We start from the raw sequence: 16,723 nt of genomic DNA on the forward strand, positions 1-16,723 counted from the left end.
GTTAATGTTTTAAATGACTATTGTAGCTGGAAATGGCTGATTTTTAATGGAATATCTACATAAGCGTACAGAGGCCCATTATCAGCAACCATCACCCCTGTATTCCAATGGCACGTTGTGTTAGCTAATCCAAGTTTATCATTTGAAAAGGCTAATTGATCATTAGAAAACCCATTTTAAATTATGTTAGCACAGCTGAAAACTGTTATTCTGATTAAAGAAGCAATAAAACTGGCCTTCTTTAGACTAGTTGAGTATCTGGAGCATCAGCATTTGTGGGTTCGATTATAGGCTCAAAATGGCTAGAAACAAAGCACTTTCTTCTGAAACTCATTAGTCTATTCTTGTTCTGACAAATGAAGGTTATTCCATGCGAGAAATTGCCAAGAAACTGAAGATCTCGTATAACGCTGTGTACTACTCCCTTCACAGAACAGAGCAAACTGGCGCTAACCAGAATGGAATGAGGAGTGGGAGGCCATGGTGCACAACTGAGCAAGAGGACAAGTACATTAGAGTGTCTAGTTTGAGAAACAGACGCCTCACAAGTCCTCAACTGGCAGCTTCAATAAATAGTACCAGCAAAACACCAGTCTCAACGTCAACAGTGAAGAGGCGACTCCGGGATGCTGGCCTTCTAGGCAGAGTTGCAAAGAAAAAGCCATATCTCAGACTGGCCAATAAATAGAAAAGATTAAGATGGGCAAAGAACACAGACACTGGACAGAGGAACTCAGCCTAGAAGGCCAGCATCCCGGAGTCGCCTCTTCACTGTTGACGTTGAGACTGGTGTTTTGCGTGTACTATTTAATGAAGCTGCCAGTTGAGGACTTGTGAGGCGTCTGTTTCTCAAACTAGACACTCTAATGTACTTGTCCTCTTGCTCAGTTGTGCAGAGGCTGTCTTGAACACAATGGACATGTACTGTACCTGGGCTCCGTGGGACTGGCCTGGGATGGGTGAGTTGGAGTGACCACTAATGGGGCAGCTGCCATGATGGGAAAGCACTCCGGAGTAGTAAAGCGGATCATGGAGAGAGCACCAAGTGCAAAGTGGAACCACCGCTTCCTACACAGGGAGGCATTGGCAGCGAAATACATGGTGCCTGACCTTCATGCCACTCTCCAGGATGTGATCAAGTGTGTCAACTATATCAAAAAGAGTTCCATGAAAAGCAGGTGTTTCCAGGCTTTCTGCAGTTATATGGGGAGCGAGCACCAGCAGGTGCTTTATCATGCAGAGGTCCTCTGGCTTTCCAGGGGTAAAGTGTTGGGTTGCTTTTATGAGCTTCGAGCGGAGATTGCTGCGTATCTTTCGGAAAACAAGTCACCTCTGGCCGAACATTTCAATTGTGAGGAATGGCTGGTGCAGGTTGCCTACCTGGCGGATATTTTTGATCATCTGAATTCTCTCAATGCGTCAATGCAAGGGAGGGGGCCAATCGTTTTGAACAGATGGATAAAGTCGATGCCTTTAAGATGAAGCTTACCGTTTTGTCAAAGCATGTTTCTAACGGGAGGATTGACATGTTTCCCAATGCTGATTTTGAGATTCAGAATCTGATGAACAAGTTGCACAGCGGCACACTGAAAAAAACATTAAACAGTATCTTGTCAAGCTGCAGGGAAGGTTTTGCAACTACTCCCCGGAGGAGAACAGGAGACAAGATCACTGGGTACGCGACCCCATTTTGAGTGGAGATGGGATGCGTCATGTTGCCAAGCAATTAAGATGACAGCTGTTGGAACTGTCATTTGATCGCGGACTGAGCATGCGCAGGAAATGACACTGCCACAGTTCTGGTGCAGCGTAGTGGGAGACTATCCTGCTCTCGTCTGTCGTGCAATCAGAACCATGCTATCGTTCAGCACTACATATCAGTGTGAAAGTGGCTTCTCTGCTATGGTCGTGCTGAAAACTAAAAGAAGAAACAAACTGGACAGCCAGAATGACCTCCGAGTGTCCCTGTCAACCGCAAGCGTCCCACCCCTGGTACACCCTATCAACAACAGGTGAAATATCAAGAGCGCCAAATTTGAAAACAATTCAAATTTCTCAAACATACAACTATCTTACACCCTTTGAAAGATAAACATCTCCTTAATCTAACCACGTTGTCCGATTTCAAAAAGGCTTTACGGCGAAAGCATAAAGTTAGATTATCTTAGGACAGTACATTGAAAATAGCTGTGTGTAATGTTTTGTCAATGCAAAGACAGGCGTCACCAAAAGCAGAAAACCAGCTAAAATTATGCACTAACCTTTGACAATCTTCATCAGATGACACTCCTAGGACATTATGTTAGACAATACATGCATTTTTTGTTCTATCAAGTTCATATTTATATCCAAAAACAGCATTTTACAATGGCGTTGATGTTGAGAAAATATTTTCCCTCCAATACCGCCAGTCAATCAGCACAACAAATTAAATAATTACTATTCGAAACCATTGGTGAAATATTATATTGTCATTCAAAGAATTATAGATTAACCTCTATGGGCTAGGTGGGACGCTAGCGTGCCACCCGTGGTGCACTCCATCAACAGCAGGTGCATTTCAAGAGCGGCAAATTTGAATCCAAATAAATGTCAAAATTCAAATTTTTCAAACATACAACTATTTTACACCCTTTGAAAGATAAACATCTCCTTAATCTAACCACGTTTTACGATTTCAAAAAGGTTTTACGGCGAAAGCATAAATTTAGAGTATGTTAGGACAGTACATTTACAAGAGTTGTGTGTAATGTTTTGTCAAGTCAAAGACAGGGTCACCAAAACCATAAAACCAGCTAAAATGATGCACTAACCTTTTACAATCTCCATCAGATGACACTCCTAGGACATTATGTTAGACAATGCATGCATTTTTAGTTCTATCAAGTTCATATTTATATCCAAAAACAGCGTTTTACTATGGCATTGATGTTGAGGAAATCGTTTCCCTCCAATAACCGGCAGTCAAGTCAGCGTCACAAATTAAATAATTAAAATTAGAAAACATTGGTAAAATATTATATTGTCATTTAACCTGTTGGGTCTAGGGGGCAGCATTTGCACGTCTGGATAAAAAAAATGTACCCGATTTAATCTGGTTACTAATCCTACCCAGTAACTAGAATATGCATATACTTATTATATATGGATAGAAAACACTCTAAAGTTTCCAAAACTGTTTGAATGGTGTCTGTGAGTATAACAGAACTCATTTGGCAGGCAAAACCCTGAGACATTTTCTGACAGGAAGTGGATACCTGATGTGTTGTATTGATTTTAAACCTATCCCATTGAAAAACACAGGGGTTTAGGAATATTTTGGCACTTCCTATTGCTTCCACTAGATGTCACCAGCCTTTACAAAGTGTTTTGAGTCTTCTGGAGGGAGATCTGACCGAACAAGAGCCATGGAACGGTGATGTCCCATTAGACACCTGGCGCGCTACTTCATGTTGGGTACCCTCGTTCCAATACGTTATAAAAGGCTATGCATTCGTCCACCTTGAATATTATTCATGTTCTGGTTAAAAAAGGCCCTAATGATTTATGCTATACAACGTTTGACATGTTTGAACGAACGGAAATATATTTTTTCCCCTCGTTCATGACGAGAAGTCCGGCTGGCTTACATCATGTGCTAACGAGACGGAGATTTTTGGACATAAATGATGAGCTTTTTTGAACAAAACTACATTCGTTATGGACCTGTGATACCTGGAAGTGACATCTGATGAAGAGAATCAAAGGTAATGGATTATTTACATAGTATTTTCGATTTTAGATCTCCCCAACATGACGTCTAGTCTGTATCGCAACGCGTATTTTTCTGGGCACAGTGCTCAGATTATTGCAAAGTGTGATTTCCCAGTAAGGTTATTTTTAAATCTGGCAAGTTGATTGCGTTCAAAAGATGTAAATCTATAATTCTTTAAATGACAATATAATATTTTACCAATGTTTTCTAATTTTAATTATTTAATTTGTGACGCTGACTTGACTGCCGGTTATTGGAGGGAAACGATTTCCTCAACATCAATGCCATAGTAAAACGCTGTTTTTGTATATAAATATGAACTTGATAGAACTAAAAATGCATGCATTGTCTAACATAATGTCCTAGGAGTGTCATCTGATGGAGATTGTAAAAGGTTAGTGTATCATTTTAGCTGGTTTTATGGTTTTGGTGACCCTGTCTTTGACTTGACAAAACATTACACACAACTCTTGTAAATGTACTGTCCTAACATACTCTAAATTTATGCTTTCGCCGTAAAACCTTTTTGAAATCGTAAAACGTGGTTAGATTAAGGAGATGTTTATCTTTCAAATGGTGTAACATAGTTGTATTTTTGAAAAATTTGAATTTTGACATTTATTTGGATTCAAATTTGCCGCTCTTGAAATGCACCTGCTGTTGATGGAGTGCACCACAGGTGGCACGCTAGCGTCCCACCTAGCCCCAAGAGGTTAAAGAATTATAGATTTACATCTCTTGAACGCAATCAACTTGCCAGATTTAAAAATAACCTTACTGGGAAATCACACTTTGCAATAATCTGAGCACTGCGCCCAGAAAAATACGCGTTGCGATACAGACTAGACGTCATGTTGGGGAGATCTAAAATACTATGTAAATAATCCATTACCTTTGATTCTCTTCATCAGATGTCACTTCCAGGTATCACAGGTCCATAACGAATGTAGTTTTGTTCAAAAAAGCTCATCATTTATGTCCAAAAATCTCCGTCTTGTTAGCACATGATCTAAGCCAGCCGGACTTCTCGTCATGAACGAGGGGAAAAAATATATTTACGTTCGTTCAAACATGTCAAACGTTGTATAGCATAAATCATTAGGGCCTTTTTTAACCAGAACATGAATAATATTCAAGGTGGACGAATGCATACTCTTTTATAACGTATTGGAACGAGGGTACCCAACATGAACTCGCGCGCCAGGTGTCTAATGGGACATCATCGTTCCATGGCTCTTGTTCGGTCAGATCTCCCTCCAGAAGACTCAAAACACTTTGTAAAGGCTGGTGACATCTAGTGGAAGCAATAGGAAGTGCCAAAATATTCCTCAGCCCCTGTGTTTTTCAATGGGATAGGTTTAAAGTCAGTACAACACATCAGGTATCCACTTCCTGTCAGAAAATGTCTCAGGGTTTTGCCTGCCAAATGAGTTCTGTTATACTCACAGACACCATTCAAACAGTTTTAGAAACTTTAGAGTGTTTTCTATCCATATATAATAAGTATATGCATATTCTAGTTACTGGGTAGGATTAGTAACCAGATTAAATCGGGTACATTTTTTTTATCCAGACGTGCAAATGCTGCCCCCTAGCCCTAACAGGTTAACATCTCGTGAACGCAACCGCATTGCCAGATTTAAAAATAACTTTACTGGGAAATCACACTTTGCAATAAACGAGGTCCTGTGCTCAGAAAAATAGGCTTGGCGATACAGACTAGGCGCCATGTTGGAGAGATCTAAAATCAAAAATACTATGTACATATTCCCTTACCTTTGATTATCTTCATCAGAAGGCACTTCCAGGGATCCCAGGTCCATAACAAATGTAGTTTTGTTCGAAAAAGCTCATAATTTATGTCCAAAAAGCTCCGTGTTGTTAGCGCGTCCTGTAGGCTACTCAAAAACATGAACGTCGCCCGCCGGACTTGTCTTCACCAAAGAGGGGGAAAAAAATATTTACGTTTGTTCAAACATGTCAAACGTTGTATAGCATAAATCATTAGGGCCTTTTTCAATCAGAACTTCAATAATATTCAAGGCGGACGATTGCATTCTCTTTTAAAACGTATTGGAACGAGAGTACCCAAACATGCACTCGCGCGCCAGAGTAGTATAGGCCATCCGCTTATGACCAACTTTCCAAGTCTCTTGTTCGGGCAGTTTTCACAGTAGAAGACTCAAACCACTTTGTAAAGACTGGTGACATCTAGTGGATGGCGTAGGAATTGCTCAATGATTAATAAGTCCCTGTGTGTTTCAATGGCATAGGCTTAAAAGTAATTCAACACATCAGATATCCACTTCCTGTAAGAATTTGTCTCAGGGTTTTGACTGCCATATGAGTTCTGTTATACTTACAGACACCATTCAAACAGTTTTAGAAAATTCAGAGTGTTTTCTATCCAAATCTGTTAATAATATGCATATCCTAGCTTCTGAGTTGGTGTAGGAGGCAGTTTAAAATGGGCACATATTTTTTTCAACATTCTCAATACTGCCCCCTAGCCCCTAACATTATAGGACTGGTGTGTTACTGTTCATTAACATTATAGGACTGGTGTGTTACTGTTCATTAACATTATTGGACTGGTATGTGTTACTGTTCATTAACATTATTGGACTGGTGTGTTACTGTTCATTAACATTATTGGACTGGTATGTGTTACTGTTCATTAACATTATAGGACTGGTATGTGTTACTGTTCATTAACATTATTGGACTGGTATGTGTTACTGTTCATTAACATTATTGGACTGGTATGTGTTACTGTTCATTAACATTATTGGACTGGTATGTGTTACTGTTCATTAACATTATTGGACTGGTATGTGTTACTGTTCATTAACATTATTGGACTGGTTTTGATATCATGTTCTGATTCTGATCATTTATTACACCCCACCCCTGAACTGGTCGCCTAATTCAACGGCTTATTCTCTTGAATTGATCATAAATGTTTTCTCAGCTAATATGTCTGTGTAATGACTGTCTTTAATACCATAATAGTAGCCCAGTGAGACAGAGTCTATTTTGCAAGTGAAGCCTGCCCAAGAAGGCAGCTGCAATACAACATTACAAAATGCAATCATTAACAGTCCATAATATTGGTTTGTGAATAAATTGTCCTTGTCAAATGTGGGTCCCCAGGCAAAACCAGTTGAGAACCACTGGTCTACAGCTTATCTAACTCAGGCAAGCAGAACCTCCAGACTTCCTTAATATTAAATATTGCGCACCGGCTGTTGTTCACAAAGAGACACATCTCCCCCTTGAGTTTACCATAGGCTGCCGTTCGGTCCTGCTGGCGGATAGAAAAACCAGCTAGATGTATATTATCCATGTCCTTGTTCAGCCACAATATTACAGTTCTTCAGGTCCCATGAACGGAGCTCGTTCAGTTCTCCGGTGATCCTACGTTGGCGATTTATTTACTCGCCGACGTAGTTTCGCCAGGGTGCCCGCACGTCGGCCTCTCTTACACCGTCACTTCCTGTTCTGAGTGTCAGGGATTAGAGCCTAATCCGGGGGGAGCAGTATGTCCTGCGCCGCCGACTCATTGAAGTAGAAATCCTCATCCACATCCAGGTTAGTGACCACTGTTCTGATGTCCAGAAGCTCTTTTCGGTCATAGGAAACTGGCGGAAACATTATGTACAAAAACAGTTCAGACCAGTGGAAAAAAACACCACAACATATCAGAATTGGTCAGCAGCTCGTAAAACTACAGCTGTCCATTGCAGCACCATTCGTCCACTCTGAAAGAGAGAGAAATAGAGTTGTATTTGTTTTTAAGAGGGGAAGATTGCAGGGTTCAATCTCAGTGAATGGACTGTAGTTACTTCAACCACCCATTATGATATATCTTCCTTTTCTTGTCTCAGGCAAAGACACACACACACACACACACACACACACTGAGACAATTGAGGGTAAATTGGCAGCAGAGTATGGGCCTATTCTTTGCATAATTGCCTAACACACACATAGGTAACTGATGGCATCTCATCTGCAATGGAGAATCATACATCTACATTATATTACATTACCAACTCTGCCTTACCTTTACCTCAACCACTGGCACGTTATACTTAGTGACCGTTACAGCTCTACCTTCGATGAGAAGGAGAGAGAGAGAGACAGGCAGGCAAACCTGTAGAGTGAGCGATTAGGAAATGGATAAAGAGAGCGAGGGAGAAATGGTGTGAATTTGGAGGGAGAGAGAGAAAAGGAAAGAAAGAGGGAGGTTCTGTGAGATCGGTCTTTCTGTGCTCTATGAAGGGTGTCTAATGAGACTGTTCTTTCCTGTCCGCTGATCACATCCTCTCTGCTCTGTCATTAGGAACCCTCTTGAAAAATATTGACTTTTAATGCCTGATTCTGATCTCAAAGCACATTCCACATTCATGTAGGCTATATTGGTACTAGCTGCTATGTTTTTACATTGCTGGAAAATATCATTTTTTGCTGAACAATTAAAATGAGAAAAGTGAAACAAGGAGATCGATTTCTATTTCTGGCCCTTCAGTAATGAATCGAGTTGATCAGAAATGCCATCTCTAAGTGTGTGTGGTCTGCGTGTGTGTGTGGTCTGCGTGTGTGTGTGTGGTCTGCGTGTGTGTGTGTGTGGTCTGCGTGTGTGTGTGGTCTGCGTGTGTCAGACTTAAGCTTTCATATGTGTGAATACTGACAACAGTAAAAATGTCACTGACCAATATCTGCAGAGTAAAACTGGGACTGTCCTCTTGTCTTTTGTCTGTTGTCTGAGTGTCATACAGTTGTACAGTTTGTCACTTCAGTCTCACGTTTCTATTTGTTTCCATCTCCATTCTCATTTCTTCCCACTGGAGTGTATAGGGACTAGCAGGAGATTTGACAAAGAGATATGTGTGTGGCTAGGTGTAGTCACAGATGGGTGTTGAGTGGTAGATTTCAGTACAGTGAAGTATGATATGTGACTGTGTTGTTAGGTAGCTGATCCGGCCTGTTTCCCTGACACAGGACACATCTGTGGTTTCTCCAGACAACACTGCCCCCCTCCGTGCTAGTCGGCTTGGCATAACAGTTCCAATTATTATTACTAGTATTATTTATTACTTCTGTAGTCGTGTGTGTGTGCGCATTCTATGAAAACTCACTGTCAGGTTAAGTCCTTTTCTAAGTCTGCATGAGTATTTGAGCTTAGCTTCTCTTCCTACCAGACTCCACAGACAATCCCCTACAAACCCCTTCTGAACGAGGGATCATGTACCCCGCTCCGCGGAGGAGAAATATCTCCTTTCTACCAGAGCCAGGGATTTCTGTCATCCCTCCCTTCTCATAAAGCGAGGGATGGAAACAGAGGGATGGAAAACGACCGAGGAAAAACACAAATTAAACTTTCCCTTGGCCTCCCATTCCTCTCCATCACCCTCCCACCTGTTTGTATCCAATCACAGGCCTTGGCTGGAGCGCTGAGAAATCTATCAACCGATACACACACACACACACACACACACACACACACACACACACACACACACACACACACACACACACACACACACACACACACACACACACACACACACACACAAACTCTAGATGGCAGCAACACTGTTCCCTTTGTTGATTTGTCTTTATATTTCACATTTGTTGGGTGATAGAAAATAGAACAGTTACTCTTGAACGAGCAGCTTTAATACAGGAGAGTAGTCACACACACTGCTGCACAACGCCTAGGGACGGGCCTGAAGGACCCAGAAATGGAGTGGGCCGGTGATCTATTGGCCAGCAGGGGTCACACACATACACTAAAGCTTTCACACACACACACATGCTTGCACATTCTCTCCATCTACAAACACACACACTTGCCGAGGCCCCCTGTCCCAGTGGTGTGTGATGAATAGGTCAGACTGCACGAGAGATAAGAGAGAAAAGCAGCCCTGAGAACCATAGAGATTCATCACTTTGAGTCCCCACCCCTCCCTCTCTGCCTCTCTGCCTCCCTCCTTCCCTCCCTCCCTCTCCCCATCCCTCCCTCTCGCCATCCTTCCTTCCCTCCCTCTCCCCACCCCCCCCCCCTCTGCCTCCCTCCCTCCCTCTCTGCCTCCCTCCCTCCCTCCCTCTCCCCATCCCTCCCTCTCCCCATCCTTCCTTCCCTCCCTCTCCCCACCCCTCCCTCTCTGCCTCCCTCCTTCCCTCCCTCCCTCCCTCTCTGCCTCCCTCCTTCCCTCCCTCCCTCCCTCCCTCCCTCCCTCCCTCCCTCCCTCCCTCCCTCCCTCCCTCCTCCTCCTCTCCAGGTGGTAGCTATAGTAATGGGGCACCTGGCATCTAGAGCTCCACTACATGTACCGAGGCCTCTCTTTGCTGCCCCTTTGGAGCAGGCATTGACTACCAGCAGCAGAAACATCACACAGCGCGCATGCGCGCACACACACAGACACACACAGACACACAGATCAGGGCCTCCTCCAGAGCAGGCTTTAGCTCCCAGCTGGAGAAACGGGGACCTCTATTGAGAGCTCTCTCTCTCCCCCTCTCCTCCCCTCCCCTCCTAACTGCTTTATCTGTGGTGAGTCATTGAACATGGCACTGTTTGACATGCCCCCTGCAGTGTACATGCGTGTCAAAGCCATATGGAGGTGTGTGCTTTCCTGCTATGGGTTTTGATCTGACTTTGAAGAAAGTACATGGCCTTGTTGTGTGTGATCTATGTCGATCTCCCTCTCTCCCTCCCAATTTTCATTCATTTAATCTCTTTCATTCAACCACACTTATGCAATCTCTCTTTCTCTCTCTCACGTTTTCTCCCTCCTCATTTATTGCCTCTATTCTGAGGTCAGCTGTAATACTGATGCAGTGATCTGAGAATCATTTCCATTCAGTCACTTCCCCCCCACACACACACACACACACACACACACACACACACACACACACACACACACACACACACACACACACGAGGCCTGAGAGCTTCTACTGGGAGCTGAAACATTGTATCTTTTGGTATTTGTTTCATTAGTCGCATCATACTGTTGACACTTTCTCTATTTTGTAGGTTCTATATCTGGAAATCTTGATTGCTGACATGCAAAACATTTTTGCGACTGTATCAACAGTGGACTAATGAAACAAATACCAAAGGATATTTTTTGAGCGGTATTGGTTGCTATTAAATTCCCCTCTTATCATTAGCCTACGTTTGCTAATCAAGTGAAGTTCTTTTCCTTCAGTTTGGGATTTATTTTCAGTGCTTACTGTTTCTTGCCGCTTCTCTGAGCTCATGCTCATCCGCGCTCAACACAAGGCACGCCCACTGCCATTTCCTTGTAGATATGGGTTTGCTGAAGAAGTGTGCGCCCCTCTTTCCTGCGAGTTCTGTCATTTTGTTTATCTGTTGATTGAGATCACTGCTATTGAAGATGTGAACCAGTTTTGATTTGAAGGCCTATGAATAATGTGATGTTATGATGGTCTGTTATTAGATGTTTCTATAGCCTCTGTGTTGTGTAAATACATTTTTAACCAGTTAATTGGTTATGTGCAGTGTGCACCCCTACGCATTGTGGCTATGGTTTAGCCTAGAACATGGCTCAAGGTATTTCTACCTGGCTTTGCCAGAGTTCTGTAAGCTCGGAAGGGGAGCGTGTCCACGTTGGCCGTATTTTATTTTCTCAGTACCTGTAGCCTGTTACCTAAGTCCAATTTTGGATTGTTTTACATTTTTGTTCATTGTTTGTTTTGGTAAGTCATTTTTGACTACTTGCCAACATTAACATTAAGTGCCATTGCACTGCCATTATTTCTATGAACAAAATCACTATTTTATGTACTTTATCCTTTGCCTCCTGCCTGCCCATAAAGGTGCTACACATATTTTTGCATTGTAATTTCAGAAAATGTTCATAATACAGTATATCTGCAGTAATAGTGGAAGGATAGTGTTTCACAGTATTAATTACCCGCCAGTGTTGTGATTGGCTGTGATATTGGCTTATTATTTCTCCCATGTACGGAATGCCACCCACACTCTTTTGGAAGTGTGAGGAAGACACTCTCCGATATCTCCTTTCACATTGCGTCCTTTTCTTTCTTTCTTTCTTTTCTTCTTTCTTTCTTTCTTTCTTTCTTTCTTTCTTTCTTTCTTTCTTTCTTTCTTTCTTTTCTTTCTTTCTTTTCCTTCTTTCTTTCTTTCTTTCTTTCTTTTCCTCCTTTCTTTCTTTCTTTCTTTCCTTCTTTCCTTCTTTCCTTCTTTTCCTTCTTTTCTTTCTTTCTTTCTTTCTTTCTTTCTTTCTTTCTTTCTTTCTTTCTTTTTTTCTTTCTTTCTCCTGGCGCTCTGACATTGGCACTGCTGATGAATGTTAAATGTCCTCTGGCTGCACTGTATGAATGAGAATTTGTGTGTAGCGGTATTTGTGTGTAGCGGTATTTGTGTGCCTGCATAGTTTGGTTTTATGTGTGTGATATTGCAGAGAAGGATATTAAAAGTGAATGCTGTTAAGATTGAGGAGTAATGTGTTTTCCTGGAGTGTGTGCATAAAGCCGAAAAGTTAGGTATATCATACACGCACTCGTGTGTGTGTGTGTGTGTGTGTGTGTGTGTGTGTGTGTGTGTGTGTGTGTGTAAGATTACATATGATATCTCACTCGTCTAGCTCCAATGTTCCCTCCCAGAATAGCTGTTGCCTGGAGGTGGGTGTTAAGGTAAGTGCCTGCTGAAGGGGATGGATGGATGAGGAGACGGGGCTCTTCAGTGCCACAATTTTCACCCGCATATGCGCCTAAATATAATGCTGTGCAACCTGTCATTTTTATTTAGGAGTACCTTTAAGGATTTTAACTTTATTACCTCAAATATTTTCCATTGTGCTCCTAAATATCTTTGTGTTGCACCTGCTTTTTCCAATGTAGGCGCACACATGCTCCCTGTAGAAAAAGGTTAGCGTAGAGCCCAGGGCGAGGCAAAGACAGGAGAGGGAAAGAGGAGAGAGGAAAATAGATCAGAGCAACGCTGGTCCAATGTGTCTGCAGAACCAAGAAGCAAGTGTAACATTCCGGTGCTTGATGAAGATAGTGCTGTAGTCAAAACAACATGCAGCATGTTTGTGTTGATCTATTGGTTCTCTCACTCTGCAGGATACACAGTGTACAAAACATTAGGAACACCTACTCTTTCCATGACATAGATTGACCAGGTGAATCCAGGTGAAAGCTACAGTATGATCCCTTACTGATGTCACTTGTTAAATCCACTTCAGTTAGTGTAGATGAAGGGGAGGAGACAGGTTAAATAAGGATTTTTAAGCCTTGAGACAATTAAGATTTGGATTATGTATGCCATTCAGAGAGTGAATGGGCAAGACAAAATAGTAGGTGCCAGGCGCACCGGTTTGAGTGTCAAGAACTGCAACGCTGCTGGGTTTTTCACACTCAACAGTTTCCCATGTGTATCAAGAATGGTCCACCACCCAAAGGACAACCAGACAACTTGGCACAACTGTAGGAAGCATTGGAGTCAACATGGGCCAGCATCTCTATGGAACGAATTGGACGGCTTCTAGAGTCCATGCCCTGACGAATTGAGGCGGTTCTGAAGGCAAAAGGGGGAGGGGTGTGCAACTCAATATTAGGAAGGTGTCCTTAATATTTTGTACAATGTGTAGTGCAGTACAGTGGGGACCAGTACTGAAAAAAAAGTATGAAAATGTATGCATTCACTACTGTAAGTCACCCTGGATAAGAGCGTCTGCTAAATGACTGAAATGTAAGTATAAAAGGCTGGAGGTATTTCTGTTTGCCAACTGGGTCACACATATAAACACAGGATGGGGATGGGAGATGGCACGGTAGGACCTCACATTGGACAGAGGGAAGGAGTGGAGAGAGTAACAGTAACACACATTGCCTGTTTGGATGAAGCTTCATGTAAGCTCCTGATAGCTCCCCTAGTGTTGGCTAGTCTTAACAGCAGACACACACACTCACTCACTCACTCAGGCTTATGTAAGCAAGGCACGAGAGGGTGTGATATATGGCCAATATACCACAGCTAAGGGCTGTTGTTATGCACGACACAACGCTGGGTTTCTGGATACAACCTTTAGCCGTGGTATATTGGCCATATACCACAACCTCCCGAGGTGCCTTATTGCTATTATAAACAGGTTACCAGTGTAATATATAAATATTTTTCATACCCGTGGTATACTGTCTGACATGCCACGACTTTCAGCCAATCAGCATTCAGGGCTTGAACCACCAGGTTTATAATACCTGTTTGAGTTTCTACCTTCGATTCATCTCGTTTAGGATGACAGTGCAATACCCCATTTGCATCCCTGTTGAAGACTCAGAATATTGATTTGTTCAAGCAATCAAATGTTCTCCCCATGCACATCACTCTCCCCAAAACTCAAGCTCTCACATGATATTCACCACATGTATTTTTCAGATTGAATAGTTCTAGCGACAAGGAGGCGTGTCTACTGATCTAGTTTTTTCCTCTCATTTACCCCACATGAGTTCTTCTGATGCTTTTCTCGAAAGCTTTTCTAGAAAGCCAGAGACCATGAACTCTAACCCCTGACCGCGAACCGTTCTCTCTCTCTTTCACTTACCTCCACAGATCTGAAGAGAGAGGCCAGTATCTGCCACATGCTGAAGCACCCTCACATCGTAGAGCTGGTGGAGACCTACAGTTCAGATGGCATGCTCTACATGGTCTTCGAGTTGTAAGTCTGTCACACACTCTGTAACTTATCTATTACACACACACACACACACACACACACTCATTCACTTATATAGTCTGCAAGCATTTTTTTTATATCAAAGTATTTTATTTTGTTGCAGCGCAGTCATGCTAGAATGGTATTATTGATGTGACAGCTGGTAATGGGATTCCTACTGCTCGCTAACGCTAGCGTAGCTATGCTAGTTATCAGGCCAAAATATGGGTACAGGGCAAAGGGGTGTGTGTATCAGTGTAGGAAGCTGTTCTAGAATGTGTTGAAGTGAGAGCTTTTGTGATAATAGGTGTGGAGAAAGCAGAGAGATGGACGAAAGAAGAAGAGGGAGAAAGAGATGGTAGAGCGCTGAAAGGATGAAGGAGCCCGAGCGGCCAGGTGGTAGAAGAAGTGATAGAGTGAGAGATGGAGAGAGAGGGAAAGGGAGGGAGCGTTAATGCCATATTACCGGGTTATTTCAAAATACAGACCGTATGATTTTCAATACCGTTTAAAGAATATATACATTGTGGGTTGGGGGGTTATACCATTTCTTAGAAGTTAAGTATAACTATAAGAAATCTAAGATGGGTCAAATAAATGATATCCAGCTCAGGGCTCCAGCTATGCATTTGGTTTGCTAACTTGCTAGCGAAGTGTCTAGATGTCAAGATTAAGCTTCTTGGTTACGTCAGAGACATTCTATCCCCTCCTGGATCAAGATCCCTGTTGCCTAAATTGTCTTGTGCAGTTTGTTTTAAATAGCACCCCTTGTGGGCACTTCCACTAATAGCGTATACCTCGGTATGGTACAGGAACAGTCTGACGGCATGAACATCTGGACACCACCCAGCCCTAGTGAGAGGCCGGGCTGTAGAAGAAGAGACAGTGTACGGTGAAAAATTAGAAAGAGAGAGAACGAGAGAATGATTAAAAAAAGCACAACCAATGTGGAATATGAAGAGGCAGAGATAAGACAAAGATTCCACACCAGAGGAACCTCCCCTTAGGTCCCTGAAGACTCCACAGACACACACACACACACGCGTGCACGAACACACACCATGACAAATTCCTTTATGTGAAATCAGATATCAAAAAATGTCCTGTTTCACATCTCTCTCATGTGCGTCAAAGGATTCGATTAAAAACGAACAAGTTTCATTTCGAGTAACTTTCATAGCTTTATCACACACAAATATGCAGACCCACAAACACATGCGACAGACACACAGCTTTCAACCCGGCCCATAGCAGTGGTGTCTATGGAGTATTGGATAGATAAAGTAAAGACAGTAACACACACATCAAACTAATAAGGATAGCCTTTTCACCTCCTGAATCTGGACGTTTACATTGACCTTTATGCTAAACTGACCTCTCTTCTTCCCCTCTCTCGCTCTCTCTCCCTCCCTCTCCTTCCCCCTCTATCTCCCTCGGCCTCTCTCACTCTCCTACAGTATGGATGGAGCAGACCTGTGTTTTGAGATCGTGAAGAGGGCAGATGCTGGCTTTGTGTACAGTGAAGCAGTGGCCAGGTAAGACCACTTCCCATGATTCTCTGCTTGAAGAGTTCCTCCTCTCAAGGCCATACTTCGATGTGGCGTTCGGCATTTCAAAACACAACACTAGTGAAAAAGAACAGAGAAGAATAGAAAAACACACACGATACCAAAACAACATTATCCACTTGTTGCTATTACAGTGTTGACATTACAACCAGTGGTGGAAAAGTACCCTATTTTCATACTTGATTAAAAGTAAAGATACCTTAATAGAAAATGACAAAAGTGAAAGTCACCCAGTAAAATACTACTTGAGTAAAAGTTAAGTTAAGTTTCAAAAGTATAAATAATTTCATATTCTTTATATTAACTGCACAATTTTCTTATTTTTTTTTCAATTTACAGATAGCCAGGGGCACTCTCCAACACACAGACATAATTTACAAACGAAGCATTTATGTTTAGTGAATCCTCCAGATCAGATGCAATAGGGATGACTAGGGATGTTCTCTTGATAAGTGTGTGAATTGGACCAGTTTCCTGTCCTGCTAAGCATACAAAATGTAACGATTAGTTTTGGGTGTCAGGGAAAATGTATGGAGTAGAAAGTACATTATTTTCTTTAGGAAGGTAGTGGAGTAAAAGTAAAACTTGTCCAAAATATAAATAGTAAATTACAGATACCCCAAAAAACAACTTAAGTATTACTTTGAAGTATTTTTACTAACTGTAAGTACTATAAACCACTG

The 16,723-nt window shown here is 42.2% G+C and overlaps 1 protein-coding gene across 15 annotated transcripts in view; it reads left to right on the forward strand.

The window, feature by feature from the left end:
- Positions 1-16,723, forward strand: part of LOC106581943 (peripheral plasma membrane protein CASK) — a 212,771-nt gene that overhangs the window by 89,555 nt on the left and 106,493 nt on the right. For all 15 annotated transcript variants that reach the window (XM_014164474.3, XM_014164475.3, XM_014164482.3 and 12 more), the window contains exons 3-4: positions 14,370-14,475; positions 15,930-16,007. In XM_014164474.3, coding sequence (XP_014019949.1) covers positions 14,370-14,475; positions 15,930-16,007 — 184 coding nt within the window. The remainder of the gene's footprint in view (positions 1-14,369; positions 14,476-15,929; positions 16,008-16,723) is intronic.

This window comes from Salmo salar, chromosome 21, assembly GCF_965601325.2.
Source record: "Salmo salar chromosome 21, fSalSal1, whole genome shotgun sequence".
In the NCBI taxonomy this organism is placed as follows: Eukaryota; Metazoa; Chordata; class Actinopteri; order Salmoniformes; family Salmonidae; genus Salmo; species Salmo salar.